Below are 27,044 nucleotides of genomic sequence, written 5' to 3'. Positions count from 1 at the left end.
GTTGGGACATTGGGGCCTAACCAAAGCCGCCTAATGTCATACCCACTTGAGCAGATCCTTTCTTTTCAAAGGTGTCAAAGGTACATATGTGTTACTTTCTCTATGTTTCGGCATATAATGTCAATGTCGTAAGCATATGTGAGTATTTTTTAGTCATGCATACTTCTTTTTACCATTATGTCACAAACGTCATTTCGAACCAAGTTTACCGCCCCAAACACAAAATGCAACTGAGCGAAACTTTAAAGACAAGACATAAGCTTGTAAAACGCTTAACTAAAATTGTACAAAATGTTGGCATTCAGTCAACGATTAAACGCGTAAGAGTAAGTACAAAATTTTCGGAAGGCCAACAAATTCGAAATCGATAATAAAAACGTGAGTGACGATAGAGACGAATTTTGAGAGGGAAAACGCCGAAATCTTCTCAGGTGGAAAAATATAAAACGAATCAAAAATCTAAAAGATAATACGGCAAATAAAGGAATATAAATGAATACTACAATTTGCCAATAAAAAAATATGTGTGAATTGTTTATATGTTTAAAATTAACATAAATATGTACATATATTTCAATATTTAACAACATTGATGAAATATTATGGAATTTACAACAACAAAAGATTTATATCTTTTACATAATTTTTTACTAATAAAAAACAAACAAAACCCCCCACACACAGAGCAACTGATAAAAGTGACTAAATATAAAATATCAGAATTTGTAATAAAAAATAACCAAAACACACCAAATCGATCTCAAGGCCGTTTACACACGTTATACTTATTATTAATTGCCAAATAAAAAAGCTACAAATTACCCAAAAAGAAGAAAATAATGCAAAAACCCATACATACAACCACAACAATTGTTAATAAATTCGTTTCGCTTCGTTCTCCATTTAAAAACAATAAAACTATAGTTTTTTATGAAAAAAAATCGACAAAATTATTAGCCGTCCATGTGTATCTGTCTGTGTAATGAATTCTCTGTTAATAAAAATTACCAATATTTACCAAAAATATAACAAAACCAACAAAAACAAATAAAAATAACTCCATACACAACAATCGCCAAGCAACCGCCTAGCATACATAGTGCATATTTACTACTCGGTGTACCTGACGGAGACTGTGGCTGACTGTCGGTATGGGCCAAAAGTGAGAGTGTTTGGCAATTGTTTAACCGGCCACTTTTGGAATATCAGACGCGCTATATTGTATGAAGAACAAAAACAACAACAATAGCAACAAAAAACGCCATCATAACCAACCCACAGACAACAAACAAACGAAACAAAACCAAATAAACGCCAACTTGATTCATAAACTAACTGACCAACCTCACAGTGTGTGAAATACGTGAATATACCAACTACGGCATAATAAAACGCATCGTTAACACTATGTGAACCGCTTGGGGCCTAAAACATACACAAATTTAGAGGATATTTCATGGAACATTTTGCTTAAATGATGTATCTAAATAATTATACATATTGAATATAGTATGCATGTACAATGTCAGTAAATTGCATTGAATGTAAAGTAAAACATGTAAAAAATATCAGTGGGCTTGCCGCCAGAGATATACCCTCAGCCTGTGTAATTTTAAACTTTCATCTATTGACAATATCGATTCTAATATCGGCTACGCAGATTTTGATAAAAAGTATATTTGGTTTGAAGGTCAAAAGTGTTGCGGAGGATGTACTTGATGGAATGGACCAACATAGTCCATTTTGGAAGTGGATCTTATTTTTGGAGTCATTCCTTTCGATAGATATTGTGTCCACCAGTCATTTCAGTTGGTCACCGTATACTCGTAACTTAGAGCTTTTGGACCACTATGTCAGGAAGCATGGACTTGCCCACGAAAAACATAATATCGCTTAAATAGGATAACAAAGAGTAGCATCGGTATATCGATATACCGGAAGTTATGCACCGATAGTGTCCATCTTCGAAATTAAACTAAGCTTGTACAAAATATTACGAAAACCAAATTTTGGACCGAATCGGCTGATTCGTTCGATATTTATAATGCGCCCAGCCACTACACATCGCACCATGTATATGGGGTTTTTACAGCTTTCGGGCTATGTTCTCAGGACGTATGGACTTGTGTGGGAGCTATATCGAAATCTGAACCGATTTCAATATAATTTTGCAAAACTTATTCTAGTACGAATCCCGCAACATTCTCCAAATTTGATTAAAATTGAACCTAATTTGGATGTTTGGAGCCAAGTATATATGGGCTATATTCAAATCTGAAGCGATTTCAATATAATTTGGCGAATTTATTTCTAGACCAAATTCCGTCACATTTCAAATTTCATCAAAATTTGACAGAATTTTCGTGTTTGGTGCACCAATTTCCTCAAATCGAAAATATATATGGGAGTTATATCTGAACCGATTTCAATATAATTTGGCAAACTTTTTGCTAGATCTAATTTCGTCACACGTTTCAAATTTGTTCAAAATTGGACATACATATATAGCGTGATTGGTGCACCAAATACATACCTAAAATCGGTCGAAAATTTATATGGCAGCTATATTCAAATCTGAACCGATTTTTACCAAAATAAATAGCGTTCGTCCTTTGGCCAAAAAAAAATAATCTTCTTCTTCTTTCAGCTGAATCGGATAATAAATTCGATCTGTACGTTGCGAACAAAAATATATGGACAGACGGACATTCATAAATCGACTCAGAAAGTGATTTTGTGTATATCCCTAAAAGGAACTACGGGTCTATCTCCCCAGCAAACCAAATGTCGGATGTTCGACATGTCTGAACAATTTCGGAAGCAAACTGGTTCAGATTTTGTTTCGATTTCTAAACGATTTTTTGGAACTAAAGACCTCGACACATAATAAGCATGGCATTCTTGCTTAAGTCATATCTGGTAAATGACTAAAGACCAAGTTCGACCTAATTCAAATGTGATTCTGAAATCGTTTTATTAGGTCGAAATTGGTCTTTAGTCTTTTATCAGATATGACTTGAGCAAGAATGCCATGCTTCTTATGTATCGAGACCTTAACAAATTTACAAAAACAACATTGTTGTTATTAAAAATTAAATGTCAAAGAAAATATTGAATTATAGGGTCATTCTAAAAATGTTCTCAGGAAAAACATAAATACATTTTGAAAATCCTCTAAAATAGAACAAATTTGAATCAAAACGTAAATATAGAGCAATCCTGAGTTGACCCCGTTACTTTTTGAAAACCAAATTTATATAAAAGTAACAAGTAGGAAAAGCGTTAATTTCGATCGGGCCGAACTTTTTGTACCCTCCACCACAAATGTCAGCCATTTCGGTGGATTAATGTGGCCACAACCTTCAAAATACCTAAAATCGGAAGGTACTGTTCTATGGGGGCTATATGATGGCGTGGACCTATACCTACGAATTTCTGGGGGAAAGTTTTATACCCCAAACGAAGACTAAATACCAAATTTCAGCCATCTCGGTGTGATAATGAGGCCAAAACCTTCAAAATACCGAAAATCGGGAGATATCGTCCTATGGGGGCTATATCAAAACGTGGACCTATATAAAAATTTTATGGTAGAAATGTTTCTTAGCCTCTGGAAATGCAAAATACAAAGTTAAAACCGATTCTGTTGTCAAATGGGACTAATACATTAAAAATATATTAAAATGACGCGTACTTTATATGGGGCGTTATATGGGGGTAATACCAAAACGTGGACCTATATAAACCAACTTTGGTAGGAATGTTTTTTGGCCTCTGGAGACACAAAATACCAAATTACAACCAATTCGGTGGTGAAATGGGACAAATATCTTAAAAATTCCTTAAAACGACGACGCGTCACGCGTCATTTTGTACGGGGGCTATACGAAAGCGTGGACCTACATAGCCCACTTTCAATACCAAAAGTCCTACGTACATATAATAGATTTTCCCAAAATTTCATCCACCTACGTCAAGCCGTTCGGACGCTAGAGTGATTTCCACAGACGGACGGACATGGCTATATCGCTGTAGAATTGCACGCTGATCAAGAATATATACAGTTTGTGGGGTCTACAATGATTATTTCGAGTAGTTACAAACGTAGTGACAAACTTAATATACCCCCATCCTTTGGTGGAGGGTATAAAAATACAGCTGGTTGTCACTTCTACCTTCTATAAATGTGCCTTGATACCAACGAACAAAGACATAATACCCCTACCGCAATGTGGTGTATGGTATAACGACCGCTACAAATGTTCTTTATAAATAGTGTTGACGGACGTGTAAATTGTGAAAAATTTCAATTTTCTACACATCTTTTCAATATTCCCATCTAATTTTCCTTAGTTTTGCTTTGTTCCAGAACCTGCTAGAGTCTAGTATTCTGAAATGTTTAACATTTTTTCCTTATTTGACAGAAATATCAAAAATATTAGATTCTTGCAGGTTCTGGAACAAAGCATTCACTTTATTTTTTCTCAGAAAGTAATTATGAAGAGTTGTGTTTAGGTAACATCGATAGTATCCAAATTTTATTTTTTGCCGGCATATTAGAGTTGCTTAGTCCACGAAGAAACCGAACGTTTGGTTGAACTGAACGTAGGAACTAAATCAATCGAGTTATTCGTTCTAGTTCACTGAATATGATCTGGAAACAATCAACATGACTGAAACCCCAGTTTTTTCATCACAGATTTCTACTTTATATAGGTACAACACTAAAATTATTGATTATCGTTCTTGTTGTCAAAATGCATTATTGTGAATAAAATCACATACAAAACGTAAACATACAATTCACAGTAATTCCTTATTGTGAACAAATTTTGACGTTTAGACTGATTTTGAGCAACTGATGTAAAACGGTGCGTGCGTTAGAGATTTTAACCATCTTTATGAGGATTTATTTGACGTTTGCTCTGTGAAATTGACATTTGAAACCCAGTGGGTTTATAAAATCCGGTTAAGTCCAAACGGGGTATAACATCTTCTTCCGCCATTCCGCCATGAATATTACATATTACCCCAGTCAGACATTCTCACTGATGTGAGAGAAGTCTCCCTTGTCTCTTTTGGAATGTTTGTGGAAAGTTTTCAGCAATTTCTGATGTTTATGCAAATGTATCCAATTTTGATGTATTCAAAGACCCTTAGTAAAATTTTACGGTGGCTACAATCCATTTTTAAAGAAGTTTTTAACCCTGTAAAGAAAAATGGACCAATAAATCCCCATCAGTGAAATAATAGAGGGTTAAAGTTTTTTATACTAAAAAGCAAGGATTTCACAGAATCCTTCGCGCAACATTTCCAAAAGATGTAGAAATGTACCTATGTTTTTAAATTATCTCCCGATGTAAACATTTACAACTAACAAAGGATCAGGGCATTTAGCTTTGCCGACAGCTAAAATCCCTCAGCCTATGACTGTACAAAACCAAACAGGAGTGTCCCGTTAAAAGATCCCTAATTTTAAAAAGCAAAATATGTTTTGGAAATTTTAAGCATCATATTTTAGGCGTTTGTGGGATAGCTACTAAGAGCTTCGATCTTCACAAAATAAAACCATCATTCTTCTGAGAATTCACTTGAGCAGTCTTTTTGAGCATTCGGGCCATTACCGATAGAATATATGCCTTGTGCTTGGCACATCGGAATTTTTTAAATGGGACATTCTGTCAGGAATGATGAATAAAGACTTCATAACAAAAATGTTGAACTTTTGTTAGGGAAGTACAGAAATGGGTTGTTCGATGGAGTCCATCTTCAAACTTGAATTAAGTTTTAGGGAAATATTACAATGGACAAAGTTGAACCAATGTTAGTCACTTCTTTCGATAGTTACCGAGCAATGTCACATGAGCCGGGGGGGACAAAAAATTTGAGGTTTGGCCAGGAATTCTTAACCATCAGAAGTTGCCATGTTCAAATCGGGCAGAGGGCAAAATAAAAATATGGAGTGCACAGTGGTTCCACCCATTGGCCAAAAATAAAAAAATGAATGTCAAAATTTTGGTACAACATCTGGCAACTCTGACAGCTATGACATGGACCTTTTTAAAAATATATTAGTTTTTGTTTCATTTGAACGCGATCTTCTTAAGAATAGCTTCAAAAGTCGGAACATTTGACTAATATTTTTTTGTTGTGAGTACAACCTATATTTTAAGTGCAAGTAAATATATTCAAAATATCGCGAAACAAATACGTATAGCAAAATATTATAGTGGATTTTGAAGGAGGAGGTAATAGCTTAATTTTCGTTAAAAAATAGTGTTTTAGTGTGTTGTGGAATTCTGGTTAGCTGCATATTTTAATAGTGTATTTTGTAATGCCAATTCGATCCTATACCTTAATTTGACTTAAGGTTTTAGTCATGATGCCCACCAGTGCCCACCTCGAGAATAATTTTCCAAAGTAGTTCATGGGTTTAAGATTATTTAGTATTAAAATCAGCTGCCATCTAGTGCCAGACTATAAATGGTAGGCCGCTGACTAAATCTGCCCTAGAATAGGGTTTCTATGGATATATTAGCGTATAACTCTGTTATCTGACCACGTACATTAACATAATTGGTATCAGCGGCAAGATGAAGAAATTTTCTTCCAAATTTGTCTTACGTTGGCGGTACTTGCCTTCTAGGAAGAACGTTATAGGATCTATATTAAAATTTTTACCAATTTTCAGACAAAAATGTAGATTTTTTTATCCGCTAAATTGGTTGGATTTTATGTAGTTTTGGAGATTGTTTTGTTTCCCCAAGCCTATTTTTGCATCATAAGATAATCGGGACCTTTGTTCATGTCATTTTGTATTAACAGCATAAAACAATTCTTACCGTTACCCCCTCCAGAGGGGAAAGGGGGGAGTAAAGCTCGTGGTTTCTTAAAACACTCTTCGCAGCAGCACAAAGCTGTAACCGGCGCATTGGCTTGATTTTTACCCTCTAAATATTTTTGGCCACATTCTCCATACAAGGGGATCCACTGTGGAGTGTGTTGAAATAGAAATAGAACATAAAACTTATATGAACAGTTCTAAAACTATGTCTTCTGCTACGCACGAAAAGGTATTAAGTCCACTTTTTTTGAAATCGCGTTTTTGTTACAGAATGTCTTCCAGGAATAAAGATGTAGTCATCATTTTAAAAAATTACTAATTTTCAACCAAAAGTTTTGGTCCGTTAAACCCGCTAATTATTATCTGGTCATCATGTTAAATTGCAAGCTTCTTCTTCGTCTTGAACCCAAATCTTACTTAAAATTTCGCGCCTATAAGATAAAAATTTTGTTTTTGGTTCATTTCGCCCCTTTCTAACCTCACCAACAAATAATAGGGTCGCTTCTGGTCGGAACTTGACCTCCCCACAAAATTTCGTGACCATCGGTTCATAATTGATGCCTGAAGTTTTTATTACAATTTTTAATGGATTTTTAATGGACGGACGTACACTCGTAGTTAGATCGCTTTTTATCTTCGAGATATTAAAAATGGCAAGTGGATCTACGACAAATATTTCGCGATGTTACATGAATAGTGGACAAAACAAACTTATAATAGCCTTTCCACATTGTTGTGTAAAATATGAATATTTTATTTTAAAAAAATCCAAAAGTTGAAGGAAAAGGTCGTAAGTCCAAAGATATCCAATTATTTCCCAAACGCGATGGAATTTGATCAAAAAATACAGCTATTAAAGCGAAAAAAATAAAGGAAGAATACTGATTTACTACCATAATAAAACCTTTAATACACAAAGTAGTAGAATTTTTTTTCTTCCTCATGAAAAATTTTTAAAAATGGACTTACCTTTTCATACGTAACAGACGATGTATAGCATATCGTCACCATAAATGCCCGAAGACGTAACCGACATGAAAATCGAAATTCGTTTTTTGTCGTAATCTGATACATAAACCTAAAATACATGCTCTGGCAAATTGTCAAGCTTCTACGTTCAAAAACAACGATGCTATTCAAGAAATGGCATTTCGGAAAATGGGAAAATATTGCAGATTTTGTTGTAATGGAGGATCTCAAAACTAAGCACTTCAGCGGTTTTGGTTTCACTACTAATTCCCCTTTGTATATGATCGATAATATCCCATATACTCGCATTCATAAGATTAGTATTCCGTAAAACAGTTTTTAATTTTATAACGGTTTTTGCTTCTCCTGTAAAGTTTTAGTTTTGTGAGTTACGTCTTCGGGCATTTATGGTGACGATACGTTTTTTTTTGCCACAGAAAAACTAGTTATTTAGTCCAACATGCCCTTGCTTGTTAAAATAATGGGTTAGTTAGTTGATTTGTAAGTAGTTACGACTACCAAAAAGTACTATAAAACTCCGATATTTGTTAATGGGAATTTTTGTTGAACAAAAGGTTTTTTACAGCTTTTGTACATTATATCGCAGGGAGATACCCAATATAGAAATTCTTGGAAGTTGATGTACGTTTGCAAGAAATTTTACGATGTGCAAAGTTTCAGCCTAAACGGATACTCAATTCGTAAGTTATCGTGCTCCCCAATCGTTATAGTTGTGTAATCTTGTGTAATTATCTCGGGGTGTATGGACAAGGACAACATGCTGCAAAACGATCCCATACATGTCCCTAAACTGCACTAGTACGAAATTTTTGGAGTATTTGCATGGGAAGTACCCAAAATATAAAGTCGAACCTGATCTACATATATCTGGAAGAATTATTACAATGGTCTAAATCGGGTTACTGCCTTCGAAAGTGATTTTCAATAAAATGAGCATGTTTATTGAAAATTGTTGAACCATTGAAGGAATTTGAAAGAACCCGAAGAAGTGGCCGATATGGTCCATTTTCGGAGTTGAAATAAGTTTGGACAAAATACTTGTATTACGAGATCCAAATCGGTTGCTCCGTTCGAGTGTTATCATGAGCTCCAGCTAAACAGGGCGGACAGGGTTTTTATCTTTTAAATTTAAATTTAGATTGTAACATTTGATCTTTTAAAACTAAATCTGGTTCACATAGTGTTAAACGTTGGATTAAACCGCGACATATCATAACGTCGGATATAAAAATACCCCAAACATACAAAACTTGTTTTATATGGTCACGACAACTTGGACGAATGGTTACAAAATGCCAACAAAAAACATTAAATTGTATTACTTGGCCATTATTTCAGCATGCCACATGTTGCACACACATAATACAACAGAAACTTGCATACACAGACACACATATGCATGTGGTAACCCACTTTTGAGTTAACGGACCTCCTTTTACGTTTCCTTTGTTAATGTGAACAACCTTTAATAACAAGCAACAAGTTTAAAACTATTTTAGCCCAAACGATCGTACATTGCCTTGACAACATACATAACTTTCCATTTCAGTTCAGCTATAAGGAATTCTTCATCCAAAAAAAGCAAAAAGTAAGAAAACAAGTTCGGCGTTTCTTCTTGTGATGTAATCGAAGTGTCCAAAGTGTTCCCCTCTTTCAATCAAACAAAACAACGCCCTCTATAAATGTTTAATAATGCCACAAAGTTCACTCTTTAAACAATCACATCATCATCACCTTCATCAGCAGCAGCAGTTTCATCATCAATCACCGGTTCCACAACAAATCAAACAGGCCCAGCTTCAACATAAACAGCGTCCACATCAACTTTGTCATTATGGCCTAAGTCTGTTAACGTTGCCAGTATTAGCAATCTTGTTAGCCCAATGTAAGTATTCGATATCTTTATTTGATGGAATAACTAATTATCATGAGGTGAACTTTAGTCACTCTGAGGTGATCACCGCATCGTTACATACATGCATGTGTATATAGATTACATTTGTATATTAATTAAGACGAACTGTCCATTCATTTACTGTTCATATTCTTGCAAAATTGTTTCTAAATGACTGCCAATATTTAAAAACAGAATTGAAGTTTCATCTGAGCTATCTTTAAATTGATATTTTGAGCCCAACTTCTTACAAGATTTTCTAATTAGTTTTATTCTCATACAGATTTTAGAAAAGTCATATGTATATGAAAATTATTTTATTTTCTTGTCATCCACAGGAGTTGGAATATCACTGTGTTTAACAATGTCGATTATACATATAAGTTTTTGTATAATTAATGCCAAACAAAGTATGTCGTTGTTATTGCTTTTAAAACTTGTTTATTAGTTGGACTTTTGAAATTTGTAGCGTCTAAATTTATGAACATCTGTCGGATATACATATACATATAATGAGCTCGGCTCATGCAAAGTGTCAAGGTCATTGGAAGTATGAAACACTCATTTTATATCATCGGACTTTGTGTTTTTAACACAACTTAGAATAGATATGCCTCCTCATTTGAAATCAAAGCCGTAAAAACTGAATATGGCAATTATAAAAGTGACCACAAACAACGCAGTTCATTGTTATGTTATTGTACGTTTTTTCTTCTTCTTCGGGGCCATACGTTCGAATTCTTTGAAGCATAAATTAGATACTTCAAAAGTTAATGCTAAGGTCGCCAAGATTTTATTTATATTACCATAATCAACAGCTGCTCTTAACTGTAAATCCAAATAAACTAACTGATTTCAGGGTTAATTTATGAAAAGAAGAATTCCAGCTGTAAACAAATCAACTCTTAATTTAGTTAAGTTTATTGAGACTAATAAAAAAAAAGAAGTTTAAACATGGGAACATAAAACAAGAAAGTATCAGTGTTTTAATTTCCTCCCTTGATTTTGTTAGCTTTCTCTAAGTTGAGAACTCCAAATACCAAATTGCTGCCAATTCGGGCCGAAAATGTAGATAAAAACTTCAAAACACCTGAAATCGAGAGGTACCGTTATATGGAGGCTATACGAAAACCTAGACCTATGTCAATTTTTGGTGCAGGAGGTTTCTGACTACTGGGAACCCTAACTACCAAATTTATTTATTTATTTATTTATAATGTGTATTGCGATGAAGAAGCTAGCAAGCCTATATGTATCGCAACGCTCAAACTACTACAAAATCATACTTCATAGCATTACAAAACAGTCTTAAACTCATTATTAACACTTAAGTAATATTTCTAAACAAAACTATGATGAAAAAAGGCAAAAAGGCTCCCCAGCCAAATGTATAAGTTATTCTGTTTGTAACCTATTGTTGATAATATCAAGACATTAAAATCAATACAGATCGACCATTATTCAAGTCAGGCTTCTACCGATTGCATAATGTTTAAACTTCTCACGAAATACTTTACGCGAAAAAGAAAATTGGCGCAGCTCAGGGGGAAGATGATTCCATAAACGTACAGAGCGAACAATAAATGATCTTTCGTACAACGTTGAGGAAAAACGCGGAAAAATTAACTGCACATTCCTCGTATATCTGGAAAAAGATAGTCGTTCTCGTAACAAGCCAGGCAGGTCTAAAAGGATAGATTTATAGAGGAATGAAATAACACGCTGTTCTACAAATATCTTAAAAGGCACTCCTAAAAAATTGGTAGCATGAACAGAAATATGTTGTGACCTACGCAGATTATAAACGAATCGGACAATCATATTAAAAAGTTTCTCTAATTTAATAAAATTTTCGTCTGTTGTTCCTGATATGACTTCTATACCATAAGAAATTAATGATATTAGCATAGAATACGCTAGATTTCTTTTCACAAAGAAGGGCAAAAAAATATTTGTGGCATACAATTTGCGAAGCATATTTATCACTCTAGGATATAAAGCATCAATATGTGCAGAAAAATCTAGTTTAGAATCAATAATAACTCCTAAACACTTTATTTGATCAATAAAATCAATCGCCAAACCATCAATATGTATGTTCAAACTACTATCAACACGACAAATAGGTCCAAACAGCATAGCTTTGGTCTTGGAAACATTAACTACCAAATGATTGTTTTGCAACCAACTCGAAACAGCTCGTAAGGTATTATTCACATTTAACTCTAATTGAGAAACAGTCTTACCACTGAAAAATAAGTGAATATCATCCGCATACAAAAAAGGACGACATTCATTGCTAACAATACAACTACCAATATCATTCATATAGAGAATAAAAAGAAGTGGGCCCAAAATGGATCCTTGGGGTACGCCACTATATTTATTACGCCTTCTGGAAGCATTATCGTTAAGAGAAACATACTGGGAACGTCCTGTTAAGTAAGAGGAAATCAATTTGCATGATGTTAGATCAAACATATATTTAGTTCTTAGTTTCTCAATCAGCGTTGAATAATCTACTCGATCAAATGCTTTGGACAAGTCCAAAGCAACGAGAATACCACTGTCGCCTCCTTCAATTGTCTCCCTAACTAGATCCGTGTGGTCAACCAAAAGAGAAGTAGTGCTGAGACCACGCCTGAAGCCATATTGACAGTTGTAGATAATTTTACGGTTATCAAGAAACATTTGAATTTGTTCTTTAATAAGGTGCTCCGCCACCTTAGAGAGCGCTGGTAATATACTTATGGGTCTCATGTTTTCAATCGTATGAAGTCCTTTAACTTTAGGGATAGGAACAACTCTTGCTACTTTCCACGCATTGGGGAAGACGGAAGTAGTAAATATAGCATTAAAGAAATGAGTCATACATATATCTTGATATATATGGGAAAATGAGTTTTAGAAATTTTACAGGTATGCCATCTACACCAACTGATTGTGATTTAACACGCTGTAAAGCATCAAAAACATCAATTTCAAAAACGCAGTTAAATGAGAAAGTATGTACTTGCTTATCAACATCAGCAAACTCTAAACTACCTACATCTCTATCACCATTACTTTCTGTAAAAAAATCGTTTAATGCATTAGCGTCAAAATGAGCATCGTGATTGTCAACACCAACTACACCACAAGCACGAAGATGACTCCAGATTTGTGTCGGTCCAAGCCTACCAAAAAATTGCATATAATACTTCCTACGTACACTTCTAAGTACAGACTTGGCCCTGTTTCTAAGGCCACAGTATGCTAACCAATTTGATTGGGTAGGATAACTCAAATAGTGCCTATATGCCATATCTCGTAGTGATTTCGATAACATAATAGATCGACTTTTCAACCATGGTTCCGAACCGGAAGAGATGCGTTTTCTGACAATAGGAACAAAAGAAAACAGGTTATTGACAAGAGCATCTAAAAACGACAGCAACGCATTAACGTCCGATGTTAGGAATATACTACTAAAGTCAGTGCCAACCAAATAATTATGTAGGCTATCCCAATCAATATTATGGTAGTCGCGATACTCCACATAGTTTTGAGGGGTAGAAAAGTTAATATTGACTGCACCAAAAATTAACGAGTGATGCCAAATTGCTGGACATTGCGCTTGATCAGAGAAAATTAAGGAACACTCACTACTATGCACAAAATAATCAATTAACGACACTGTGTCGGTTGCAAGATTAAAATGCGTAGGCAACGAATTATGTCTGATGGAAAGGCCCAAACGAAGGCAAACATTCCTCATGTCTCTCGATTTAGATACATCGAACAAATTGCAGTTAAAGTCTCCAACAACAATAATCGATTCATATTGCGACAAAATTTCTGCATGCATCTCCTCAAAACTAGGTTGTCATTAACTGCAGTCATAAATCAAAATATATGTTAACATGCTGGGGAACCTAATTGCTGGAATTACAGAGATCATTATTAAAATAATAAAAAAAATTAGAAAAAATAATAAATAAAATAATAAAACAATAAAAAAAGAAAGAAAAAACTTGAAAATATTTAAAATTTGAACTCAAAAAAGCAAATATGGAGGTAATAAGAAATTAAAGAATCCTCTCAGGAAAAATCATTATTAAGTACTACTCAAAAATCATTTAAAATTGTAGACAAAAATTCAAAAAGAAATTAAAATAGGAGCTGAAAAATATGAACTATACATAATTGCAATTAACTAGTTGCCAAAAGTCTCTCGCATTCATCCATCTTAAGAACGCCTTCATTGCCGTCAGGAAACAAGACATTGACTAGAGGCTCATCACCATTAACGAGAATAAATTTTGCAAGTTTTCCTTGATTCCTCAGTTTTCTACACACATACATTAGCCTTGCAGAATCGGATGTCAAGTGATCATCCAAATATACGTTAGTTTGGATATTACCACCAATAACAGCATTTAGCTTTATTGGCGGTCCACGCCGATAATTGGCCATAATAGTATCCCTCAGGAGAACGGAGTTAAATTTTACTAAAATGGATCTACCACCAGCAAAATAACAGCAATGCTGCAAATCCGAATCATTAATGCAGACATTGCATATAGCCGCAATTCTAGTAATGAAATCACTTATGTTATGAAGTCCCTCTGGTAGTCCATTTACTACAATATTGGAGCGGTTCAGACGGCGTTGATATTGTCTAGTGACGTAGACATAGAGGAAATTTTGGAAATATCAGTTTTGCATGTTTCTAAATCCCCTCTGATATGGTCTAGTGACGTGGACATAGAGGCAATTTTGTCTTCACAAATCTTCACATCATCGCGAACTTTTCGTAGGCCGTCTAAAAACTCCTCCCGGAAAGAGGCAACGACATCATCCAATGCACTTTGAAAATCAGCGACGTATGATTGCATCCGCTGCTCAATTTTATTCTTCAAAGCTGCGGCCATATCATTAACTACTTCCGTTACATGATTTATGACATCATCATTACCAGACCTTGCAGCTTTACTACTTGAAGGTGCATTTTTCTTAGAACATTTCTTGCAGGTGTAGATCAAACTTTTATTGGATTTAACTTCATTGTCTGTCATACCAATGCATAGTGGATGGAAGTAATTTGGACATTTTGAACATCCAACAGAGTAAACTTTTCCTATAGTTTTCGAACAAATAGGGCATGAATATATTTTAGGTTTCGTTGTCGGTGCCATCGAAGAAACGCTAAATATGTAACCTCTATCACGCCAAACAAAAACAAATAAGCAGTCTCCCAAGCGCCGTTTGATGTCTCAAAAAAGAAGTAAACAAAACAAACAGCAGAACTTCTTCTTCTTCTTCTTTAAACGTTGTATGTAGATGTTGTTAGTGTGGGAGAACACACAAATATTATTGCCGAATAATTAATTATTTATTAAGTATATCGACAAAACTCAAATTCACAGGTGCAAAGAACGTCCAAGATGATATTGTCACTGCTTATTTTACTAATAAAACAGTATATTTTTCGTGTTTAATAATTTTTCCCGAGAGCAGAACAAAAAATTTAGCAATTCATTTCAGTGTTGACAACTTTTTTTTCATTTTTCATTCAAATTACAGCCAATTCGGGCCGAAAATATTGATAAAAGCTTCAAAATACCTGAAATCGTGTGGTACCGTTATATGGGGGCTATAGAAAAAACTGAACCCATATTGATGATTTTTTGGCTAACGTATTATTGTACTTATTTTAAGCATTTACTGAAAAAATCAGATCTGCCCGACGCACACTGGTCGAAACCACTGATCTAGCGGCACAAAAGTCAAAAAATCGAACTATAAAATTGCGACATATTTTCCATTGTTTCGATTACAGACACATCGCAGACAAAGATTTTGTTTTTTAATTTTTGTTGTTGTAAATATTCACTCAGTTATTCACTATCAAATGTAAGAGTTTTTGTTGCATCAGATTTTAAAAAATTGTTGCAAAAAAATTAGCTTCATATTTGTTTAAATGTTAAATGCATTCGTAATGAAACTGGACAAGATTTATATTCAATTAATAGCAGAGGGTGAGATTTAAATTATAAAAATTAGTTTGGGGTCTGTAGGTGCTTAGTTATATAGCAATAAATTTTCAAAAAATTCATTTTTTTTGTGTTTTTATGGGTTGTACGCGCTTGTTCTATAGAGTGCATCTTGTAAACTTAGCCGAACTTAGGTTCGATTATTTTTTGGGGAAAGAAATTGGACTCTCTGGATACGGAATAACCACATTTGGGCTGCAAGTATTTGCAAATCCTTTGATGACTGCACTTTAAAAAAAAGGGATTTTGCATGAAATTCATACAAATTTAGCTGTGCATTTGTATGGGAGCTAAATCAAAATATGGACCTATCTTGAGAAATGTTTGCAAGGAGGATTTCTACCCCCGGAGACACTATAATACCATTTTTTAGCTAAATATGTTATTAAATATGGGATAACAAGTAAAAATTTAACGAATCGGGGGTACCATAAAAGGGGCTACATCGAAACATAAATCTGTGTTGAAAATGTTTTGTAAGAAGATTTTATACGCAGTGAGAACACGGAATGCAAAATTACAGCCAAGTTGGTTTAAAAATGTGGTCATGATATTCAAAATACCTTAAATTGGGAGGTACGTATACATGGGGGCTATATCAAAACGTGCACCTATGTCCATGATTTTTGGTGAAAAATATTTTGTGGCCACTAGGAAGCCTATGTACCAAATTACAGGTAATTTGCTACGAAAATGTGGCTTAAATCCCCAAAATACGGAAAATCTTAAGGTACCGTTATATGGGGGCTATACCAAAACATCAGCCGATATTGTTCATACTTGGCCCATTATTACCCACAGGTACAAACTGAGTTTGTACCAAATTTCAGTGACGTATCTCAATTCGTTTGCAAGTTATTAATTTCGCGCCGCTAGATCAGTGCTTTCGACCACCGTGCGACGGTTAGAAATATTTTTGTCGCACCTTCCCATACGAGACCACTGTGCAATGCTTTGAATGATTTAGCGTTCCTAATGCCATTTGCAACATCATCTATTGTAAATTGTAGGGATTTCTACCTGACTGCTTGACAAATTGTCGATCAATTGTTGGATCAGTCAGGCTAAAGTCGCCAAACATGACTGAGGTCATATCTTCCTTCTTCAAAGGTTTCGAGAGCTCACAATTCCCTCATTTCCATTACAACGTTGCACCTCTTGTGCTCCTGGCCCACTGGTGTTGACTCGACGAAGCTCACAACGCTCATTTGTGTTAGACGAGGTGACATGATGGTTATGTCTGGCGAACTTTGTCACTCTCCGCTAATTCTGGCAGGGACGTCCTCATTGTCCGTGCAAAAGGTAGAGCGATCAACCCACTCAGCCAGCACTATACCCCTCTATACATAACAACACATGATTAATATATATTTAATTGTTCCACAAACATACCAGAAGGGATAAGGGAGACTTCTCTCATATCAATGAGTGCACCCCGATTCTTATTAGCTCAATGATATGGTACCTACTGTTTATCGCCGAGTCCGAACGGCGTGTCTTAAGTTCATTGTAATTGCAAAAATAAATCACTTTCAGGATTTGGACCGACCGATGTTAGGTACTGTGTATGTCCGTTTTCTGTTCGGTGACTGTGGGATTGCATATTCTGATGACGACGACTCACAGGAAGCTGTGTTCACAATGTGTTCACGATGCAATCACTTCCGGCATCTATTGCATCTCACCAAAGCTTGATTGTGGTGAATGCGGATGTGACAAACCGCGAACACATCCATATTGGTTCTGGGGCTTCCTTCTTCCCGGCAGGCATTCCGGGATATGTTGCTCCCAAAACAGAAAGCGGACTAAAAAGTTTGAAGGCCTGGGTACATAAGCAGCATCGCCTGCTTGCCTTGCTTCATTTCTGACATAATAAAAATAAAAGAATAAAGAAGGCCGAGCAAATTTCGAACTGGGTTGCCCTTTTCTTTTTTATTATTTTATCAGAAGCAAGCAAGACAAGCAGGCAAGGCAGCTTATGTACCTAGGCCTTAAAAGTCGAAGTCAACTTTTGCTTTAATTTTCGTACCAACGATATTTATACCCTCCACCGTAGGATTGAAATAATCACCCCTCTAAAGTATATGTATGCTTGATCAGGGTAAAACTCTGTGTCGATCTATGCTTGTCCGTCTGTCTGTGGTTATCACTCTAGCAGCCAGACAAATAGAGATAGGATGCTGGAAAAATGCGTCCAGGGTTATACCGGTTCACGTTTTGGTATATCCCTCATATAACGGTACTGTCCGATTTCGGGTACTGTGCGATTTCGAGTATTTTGACGTTTTAACTACATTTTCAGACCAAATCTGCTATAATTCGGTATTTAAACTTATCTACTAAAAATTGTCGATATACAAATGTCCATGTTTTGGAACAGCCCCATATAATGAATGGTGCCTCCCGATATTTAGTATTACTTTAACTTTTTGAGCTACATTTTCAAACCGAATTAACAATAATTTAGTATTTAAGGTTCAAAGTGGCCAGAAACTTCTCCACCAACAAATTTTGGACATAGGTCCATAAATTGAATAGCCCCAATATAACTTTGACGCCCGATTTTAGGTATTTTGGCTTTTTTAGCTACATTCTCAGATTCGAAGTGATCAAAAATAAACATAACAAGTAAAAAAGTATCAGTCGGCTTTGCCGACAGAGATATACCCTCAGCCTGTATATATTGAAACAATTTTTTCCCAAAAAACGTATGTATTTAGGGGTTTTTAAAATTTTTGGGAATGTGAACCAACAAAAATGTTAATTAGGATTAAAGATCAAAAGTTTTGCGGAGGAGATACTAAAAGGAATGGATCGACATTGACCGTTATGGAAGTGGATCTCCAGCCACAACATATGGTGCCATAGGGGGTTTTTACACTCTTCGGGCTGTTTGCTCAAGAAGTATGGACTTGCCACTAAAAAACTTTTGCCATCGTAATTGAGACAGCGAATGCAAGTTGCTTGAACAAAAATCAAAGTGATTCGATATCAGGTCTTAAAGTGAACTTATCCGAAATTTTGTGTGGGAGGTAACGGATGGAGTGGACAAATATAGCCCATATTTCAACCTGATCTATATCTGGTAGATATATTAGGATGTGTAAAGTATAGACCAATTCGGCCACTCCATTCAAGAGTTACCGTACGAAAAATTTTTCCGAACATGTTTAAAATTTTGTGGGGGAGGTACCTGAAGGAGTGGACCTATATGAGTTATGTTCAAACTTAAACTATGTTTGGACAAAATATTACTAAGGACATATTTTGGACCGAATCGGCAGATCCGTTTGAGAGTTATCTTGCGCTCCAACCACCTCACACGGTGTCATAGGGTTTTTTGCAAGTTTCATGCTATTTTCTCAGGAAGTATGGACCTGCCCCTGATGAAACTTGTATGGAGTGCAGTGAATACAAGTTGCTAAAACAAAAATCAAAGCGATTCGAGAGATGGCCCTAAACTGAACTTTTCCGAAATTTTGTGTGGGAGGTACCCGAAGGAGTGGACCTATAGAGACCATATTGGAACCTCATATTACTCTTGTAGAAAGTTTACGCTATACAAAGTATGGACCAAATCGGTCACTCCCTTCAATAGTTATCGTGCGAACAAACTTTCCGAACATTTTCGAACTTTTGTGGGGGAGGTACCGGAAGAAGTGGACCGATGTAGCTCATCTTCGAACTTAAACTAAGTTTGGGCAAAATATTACGAAAGCCAAAATTTTAACCGAATCGGTTCATCCGTTCGAGAGTTATCGTGCGCTCCAGCCAGCAGGACAGACAGACAGACAGACGGACGGACATGGCTAGATCGACTCCAAATTGTCTGAAACACATTTCGTCCAAACATACTTGGGGTCTAAAACCATTATTTCGATGAGGCACATTTTCATCGTATCAAAGTGTATATACCCTCCTTAGCCTAAAGGCTGAGGGTATAAAAAATATATTTCATTTCAGGTATTTTCAAGTTTTTTTTAACTGGCCTAAAATTAGGTATTTGGGGTTTCCAGTGGTCAAAAACGTCCTCACGCAAAATTGTGGTTCATATCTAACAGTATCGCCCAATTTCAGATATTTTGAAGTTTTATTTATGTATATATTCCCCCGTGTTTGCTGTAATTGGTGATTAGGATTCCTAGTGGTCAGTAAACTTTCCCATCATAAATTGTGGAGATTAGTACTTTCGTAACAAAAGGAAAACTAATAATGTCATAGTAATTCAGATTATTTCATGGTGGAAGGTATTGAAAGTTCGGCCCGACCGAACCTAACGCTTTTTATTTTACTTCTTATGTTATTTTAACGGAGGATCTCGTCAGTTAATGTTTGCAAAATGAAAACTTTGCGTATAGAACTTTTGAAAGCAGCTTCGTAGTCGACAAAAAGGTGTGCCTTCCCTAGATTTTACGAAAAGAGAATATCTGGTCAATGCTGTATTTGCCAGGTTTAAAGCCATATTGATATTACTCAGTTATTTCATTAACCATAGGCTTCAGTCGTTTACACAGAACCCAAACACGACAGGATAGGAAGAAAAGTTCTACAGTTCTACTGTCTTATCTACTTTCTTGTGAACAGTTTTGAAAAGCTCAGCTGAACAGCAACGGCTCATGCGGCCTTATTATTCTATAGTCACTTTATTGCTGCCTGTTCTGCACTTTCTTTACTTTATTGCCAAGATAAGTTACTAACATAACACTTTAAAATATAACCATCAATGTTATCATAGGTAATCTTGGCATTGGATATTCAAGAAGTGCCAGGTGCCCTGAACTAACTGTCTGCGGCTGTTTATTGGACATAGACATTTTACTATTCGCAACCTGGGGACTTGTCCGGTAATACTCAGCTATGCTTTGATTTATATGGAGCAAATATGTCGGGTGTTTTTCCATTGAATATTTTCAAGTGTTCATTTTTTGCGATAGATTTACAATTGTGGCAGGTTATTATTTTCATTTTTCTATATCATATGCGATTCGATGTCTTATTGAGGACAGTTGGCAGTATTAAAAAAATCAATTTGAATCAACTCTCTTAAATGTTGCAATATCTAATCTATTATATTTTACAAATTCGAACAAATATGTAAACATTTTAATCTTGCAAAATGGTAAAGCTACAGCCAAAATAGATAAAGGCCTACAAATGTTGAAATAGTTTTTGGTCGGAAATTTCATATGTGTATTTCATAGACGATAGCATTATCTTTATTTATTTTTAAAATCTATGCCATCTTCCATCCCAGCATCTTTTCACCCTCGTAAAAAATTATTGCGACACTTCAAGTGATAAAATCAAAAATGTTTGGCATGTCAACAATGTGGAGGGTTCCGCCTAAGATCATTGACAACAAATCCCACTAAATACATAAATATTCGGTTTTGTTTGTTTCTCAGCTAAAGAAAAAAATATAAAAATTGGGATTTCAAGACATTTATCCGTGATTATGCCTTAACAAAAATATCATATGCGATCAGCGAAGCATTCATTGGAATTGATCCGTTTAAGGTAATTTTGATGCGCACGGTGCACTGACTGACAAATCAAATAGTATTATATAATTTCGCAAGCATAAAGTTAAGATGAGATCTCGTTGGAGTGTTTTTTTCGAGTCATTAACTAGCCTCTTCACTTGTCGGTTGTATTACTCATATAGCCATTAAACAAATTGCTAGCCATGGTATGTGGCGGATGAATGGCTGGTGTTAATTGAAATTAACCTAAATTTGTTTTATATTTTTTTATTAATCAAAATCTCAACGAGGTCAGTCAAATTAAAGTTATACGCCCTCTTAACACATCTGAATGTAATAAAGTAAACTCGCCATTGTATTTATGCAAACATATATGTAGAATTGGGCCCATCTGGACCACAACTTGTTATTATCTACTGACTGTATTGCAAATCGATATCCCTGTGAGACTTTGTTAAGGCCATGTTTTTAACTTTGAAGCTAGTTAAGGTTCGAGAGATAACGAGTATGTGTTATAGGGTCCAAAATGAACAAGTAAGTCTGGCGTTAACTTCGGCCGGGCCGAATTTTTACACTTTCAACCATGACACAGTGGTCGCTGCCATTGGCCAAAATTAAATAATGAAAGTCTAATTTTTGGTACCAAATGTGATCATATCTACTCCTAACATGTTAAATTTCTCTAAAATAAATTTGTTATGGATTACTTCTTACTGTATTCTTTGAGAATTGCACAAAAAAAGAGAAAATTTAACAGGTTGGATTTCGAGGTGAATTCAGTGCAAAAGTAAGGTGAAAGTAAAATATCAATATCAAACTAAATGAACTCTGTATTGACCAAACTTAATTCGAATATTGAAAAACAATGTATTAACTTAATTTTTATGCAGTTTTGTGTTTGTTAATTTTTGGGATTCATTATTGAATACGTGTGTTGACTGAAGGACTTTTGTAATGTCATTTCTTCAGTATAATTAAATTTCATGTAAAGTTTTATTTATGTTGTTAAAAATTAGTAATAGCCTAAGGATTATATTTTTCAAACTATCAGCTGCATCTTTCCGCAACTTTGGAACTGGTTCCTAAAATACTAAGGGTACATTTCAGGGTGTTTTTGTAATTTTTTCAAATGTGCCATGATACATTTCAGTTTTTTAAGTATATAGAAGAGATACTATGCGCTTCAGTTATATGAAGGACCCGTCAAAATGTGGTCCTCAATGTAAAATTTGGAAAATTTAGCCATTTTGATTGATTATTACGGCTAGAACCCTAAAAATACAGAATATTGGGCGGCACCGATTTATGGGGACAACATCAAAGGGTCGACCTACATTAATCGACATGTTTCTGGTGGTAACCTACCTCCAGGAAAGAGGTAGTGGCATTTTGGCCATTTCGAATTAATAATTTATATAAAACCTTCAAATCGGGCGGTACCATTATATGGGGACCATATCAAAACGTGGACCCAATTCAAAAAATTTTTGCAAGAAGGTTTTCTAACACTAGGGAATACCGATAGCCAAATTTCAGCCAATTTCACTGAAAAATGTGGTCAGGACCCCCAAAATACCAGAAATCAGGGGGTACCGTTCTGTGGGGGCTATACCTAAAGTTGGACCTATGTTGTTTTATTTTTTGCTTCTTTTTATTTGTGTTGCTAAACTAGCCTTTCGTATTGATATCTGCTCAGGAAGTATTTTTGGCCGATCTTTCCATACAAGTTCGACCACAGTGCATGAGTTGTATTAAAATAAATTGGAAAAATGTTGGACCCCCAAACAAGACTTAATATCAAATCAGCCATTTTAGTGAGATAATGTGGCTAAAACCTTCAAAATCTCGAAAATCGTTAGATATAAGGGCTATATCAAAACGTGGAACTTTACCGATAATTCTTTGCAGGAATGCTTATATCCCTAACGAAGACAACGTACCTAATTTTACATATTCCTGTATTGCAATATCTATGCGGCCAAAACTTTCCAAATACCTACAGTCAGAAGCTACCATTCTATGGGAGCTATATCAAAACGTGAACCCTTACTGATAAACTTCCAAGAGAAAGTTAGTTTAGTCCCAAAGAAAACTAAATTCCAAATCCAGTGGCTGCAAAATGCAACTTTAACGAATCGTTTTGCACCCACAAACTGTTGTATAGCTTCTTGCCGTCATGGAATTGTGTTGAAAACCAATTTCAGGCAGTTATGGTGGAATTGGGCCCATCAGGAGCACAACTTGTTATTATCTACTGACTGTATTGCAAATTGATATCCCTGTGAGACTTTGTTAAAGCCAGGTTTTTAACTTTGAAGCTAGTTAAAGTTCGAGAGATAACGAGTATATGTTATAGGGTCAAAACTGAACAAGTAAAACTGGCGTTAAGTTCGGCCGGGCTGAACTTTTACACCTTCAATCATGAGTTGTATTAAAATAAAATGGAAAAATGTTGAACCCCCAAGGAAGACTTAATATGAAATCAGCCATTTCAGTTAGATAACGTGGCTAAAACCTTCAAAATATCGAAAATCGATAGATATAAAGGCTATATCAAAACGTGGAACTTTACCCATAATTCTTTGCAGGAATGCTTTATATCCATAACGAAGACAACACTGATAAACTTCCGAGAGAAAGTTACTTTAGCCCCAAAGAAGAATAGACACCAAATTTCACACATTTCGGTGAGAAAATGTGGTTACAACTTTTAGAATACCGAAAATCTAAAGGTATTGTTCTATGGGGGATATATCAAAACGTGTGCCTATACTGACAAATTTTTCTGGGAAAGTTTTTTTGATTCCAAAGAGATCTAAGTACGCTTCTATGGGGGCTATGATTATTTATTTTCATTTATGCGTGTCGAGATGTTGCAACTTGGTGCTGCTCACCACTGATATTCTGCCGCTGCAAAATCGATCAGTCTCATTCCATGAGATGTTACCTCTAGAAGGCTTGTCGACAGTGGGATCAAATATATTTTCCCTTCCTTTTAGCATTAAAATCTCCTAGAACAATCTTAATGTCATGACCAGGCCAACTGTCATATGCTCTCTAGAAGCTCGTAGAATGTATGAATGGGTTGTTGATGATTTTCTTCAATCGAGGTGCATGGGCGCAGATGAGACTGATGAAGAACTTTGCTTAATACTGATTGTGGCCATTCTCTCATCTACCAGGTTTTTATACACTTTCACTACACTTTCATACGGGCAAAATGTGCCTCATCGAAATAATGGTATAGGTTTCAGCAGGGGCAAGTCCATACTTCCTAAGAAAATAGCCTGAAATATGCAAAAAACCCTATGACACCGTGTGTAGTGGTTGGAGCTCAAGATAACTCTCGAAAGGATCTGCCGATTCTGACCAAAAATTGGCCTTCGGAATATTTTGTCCAAACATAGTTTAAGTTCGAAGATATCAGTCCACTCCTTCATTTACATCCCCCACAAAAGTTCCAAAATGTTCGGAAAAATTGTGCGAACGATAACTCTTGAATTGAGTGACCGATTTGTCCATACTTTACACATCCTAATATTCTACCCATTGGATCAGGTCCGAATATGGACAATATTTGTCCACTCCTTCGGGTACCTCCCACACAAAATTTCGGATAAGTTCACTTTAAGGCCTGCCCTCGAATCACTTTGATTTTTGTTGAAGCAACTTGCATTCGCAGTCTCCATTACGGCGGTAACATTTTGTTCAGGGGCAAGTCCATACTTCTTGAGAAAGTTGTAAAAACCCCTATGGCTGGAGCGCACGGTAACTTTCGAAGCAAATAGTGATTTTAGTTTTTTTTTTTTTTTTTTTGTAATAATCTTTTTAATTTGGGAAGTCATATTTAAATCGCCAACTTCAAACGCGTTTTTCTCGAAATTGGGTTTTTTGAGATGTGTCACTCTTTGAGTAAATGAGCGATATGAGGAATCTTCAATACAGCGGTTCCGATTGTGGGATGATGGGATTTTAATGGTCTCAAATTTCAATGATGCTACTTTCTTGTAGCCATTTTAACAATTATCTGCCAGAGATCTTCTTTCAGTTAGTCCTGGATCAGTCGACTGTTATTTCTTCTTCTTCCTAATTTATCAAACGTGTTTGTGATCTAAATCAGACCATGCCCATAAGTATAGCATACACGCAATCCGTATAATATGGAAGCAAAAGGAGGATCGAATGGGCCTCATTATTTGACCCTCATCATATAGTCCCCATATTGTATCAAAAGCTATGTGTCTAAGCATATAAGCCACTGTCTGTTAGACTCACCTGGCCCGCAAGCAACCCATAACAATATGTATGTTTTATTTTTTATTTTAGATATGTTTATTTTTATATACACTATTTATTTTATATTTTAACTAATATTAATTTTTGGCATTTCTTCTCATTACAGGTTCAACATCGTCAGCCCTGGTCGTCCCCAATGAATTGCCATCCATTCTATCATTAGTCTATTCAAATATCCCACCCATCAAAAAAGGTTATCCTTCAGAAACAAAAACAAAAAATTTATAAACTGCCTAAAACTATTCACATCTATTAAAATAGTCTCCTCTTTTTTCAGGTACTGATTCACGTCTCGGCTTTGGTTTTAGACTTGGTAATCATGCTGATTTTCAGGTCATGGTGGAATTGGGGCCACAAAAGGAAACACGCCCCATTGGTGATCAGGATAGCGGATCTTCCTTCAACAAACGTCAAGTGAACAGACAACAACAACGTGCCGTACAAAGAGATGTTATAAAAGCTGAACAACAAAGACAAGTGGCCGCCAAAGTGACAGAATCACCTCAAACAACAAATTCCTGGCTAGAAAAATGGGCAAGTCAAATCAATGAAGCGACAACGGCTAAGAAAAAACCTGTACCTAAATCAAAGCCATACAAAAAAACAGTTGCACCTAAACCAGTGCCGCCTGTTTTACCTTCTATTCCTCAACAAATGCAGACCCAAGCTCAAGCAATTCAGCAGCTACAAATGTTATATAAAATGGCTACCACAACTACAGATGAAGATTTAACGTCAACAACTAGCACAACTGTGGCGCCCAATGCTCAATCTCCCGCACATAATATCCAGGAACGACTAAAACTTTACAAGCCTCCAGCAAATTTAGGAGAATTACAAATTTTAATGCAAAAATCCCAGGCTCAAACAAAAGCGGAAATCACCAAAGAACTGATGGATGTCAATTTGGATGAGTGATACCGCCCGCAAGTGGAAATTTAGTTTTATTTGGTGACTTTGTACCTACATACTCGTACAATATTTCATATCTTTTGTATTATATCATGCATTCTTACTGTTTTTGTAAATAAATTGTTGGTAGACGTAAGATCTAAGTTTTGAAAATAAAACAGTTTTATCTTTACTATTGCTGTAATAATAGATTTATGGACTTCAAAAAATCGAGAATTATCACAATATTAGAGAATTGGAATTGAAATTTTCGAGAAAAAAATGTCTCTCACTACTTACCTAATCTGGCAAGTGTATTTAAAGAAAATACTTTTTCCCACGAACATATTCGAAGAGACAAGAGAAGTTTCCTCATATAAATGAGTGAGCCCGATTCTATGTTTAGCTCACGGATATGTGACCACCATTTATTGTCGCACCCGCACCGCGGATCCAACACAGCACGATAGAGAAGTTCTTCATAGACAAAATACTCAAAAAATATGAATTTTGATAAGGGGATTTGCCACCACGGGGAAATATGATGTTCTGTAGGCAAGACGGACAAACTAACCACAGCGCCACGGTGATTTACACGAAATTTTAAGGTT

At 35.5% G+C, this 27,044-nt stretch overlaps 1 protein-coding gene across 3 annotated transcripts; it reads left to right on the top strand.

Moving 5' to 3' along the window:
* Positions 1 to 293: 293 nt before the first annotated feature.
* On the top strand, positions 294 to 26,626 carry snsl (snustorr snarlik). 3 transcript variants are annotated; one of them, XM_073966015.1, is made up of 4 exons: positions 294 to 326; positions 9,384 to 9,719; positions 25,649 to 25,735; positions 25,820 to 26,626. In XM_073966015.1, exons 2-4 carry the CDS (start codon positions 9,527 to 9,529, stop codon positions 26,458 to 26,460), a joined length of 921 nt encoding a protein of 306 aa, XP_073822116.1. In that variant the 5' UTR covers positions 294 to 326; positions 9,384 to 9,526; the 3' UTR covers positions 26,461 to 26,626. The 3 variants fall into 3 exon arrangements, with proteins under 3 accessions (XP_073822116.1, XP_073822114.1, XP_073822115.1); XM_073966013.1 differs by having other exon boundaries at positions 304 to 378; XM_073966014.1 differs by having other exon boundaries at positions 304 to 431.
* The last annotated feature ends 418 nt before the right edge of the window (positions 26,627 to 27,044 follow it).

This window comes from Musca autumnalis, unplaced genomic scaffold (genome assembly GCF_047663935.1).
Source record: "Musca autumnalis isolate F117 unplaced genomic scaffold, ASM4766393v1 scaffold_2, whole genome shotgun sequence".
Taxonomy (NCBI): domain Eukaryota; kingdom Metazoa; phylum Arthropoda; class Insecta; order Diptera; family Muscidae; genus Musca; species Musca autumnalis.
Note: the sequence above shows the minus strand (reverse complement) of the source record. Positions and strands in the feature narration are given on the sequence as shown.

Bases quoted from the DNA above. Each gene is read 5' to 3' on its own strand.
- snsl (XM_073966015.1), top strand. From the start codon at position 9,527: ATGCCACAAAGTTCACTCTTTAAACAATCACATCATCATCACCTTCAT. The intron at 9,720-25,648 runs GTAAGTATTCGA...TTCTCATTACAG, and splicing joins AGCAATCTTGTTAGCCCAAT to GTTCAACATCGTCAGCCCTG. The intron at 25,736-25,819 runs GTTATCCTTCAG...CTCTTTTTTCAG, and splicing joins TATCCCACCCATCAAAAAAG to GTACTGATTCACGTCTCGGC.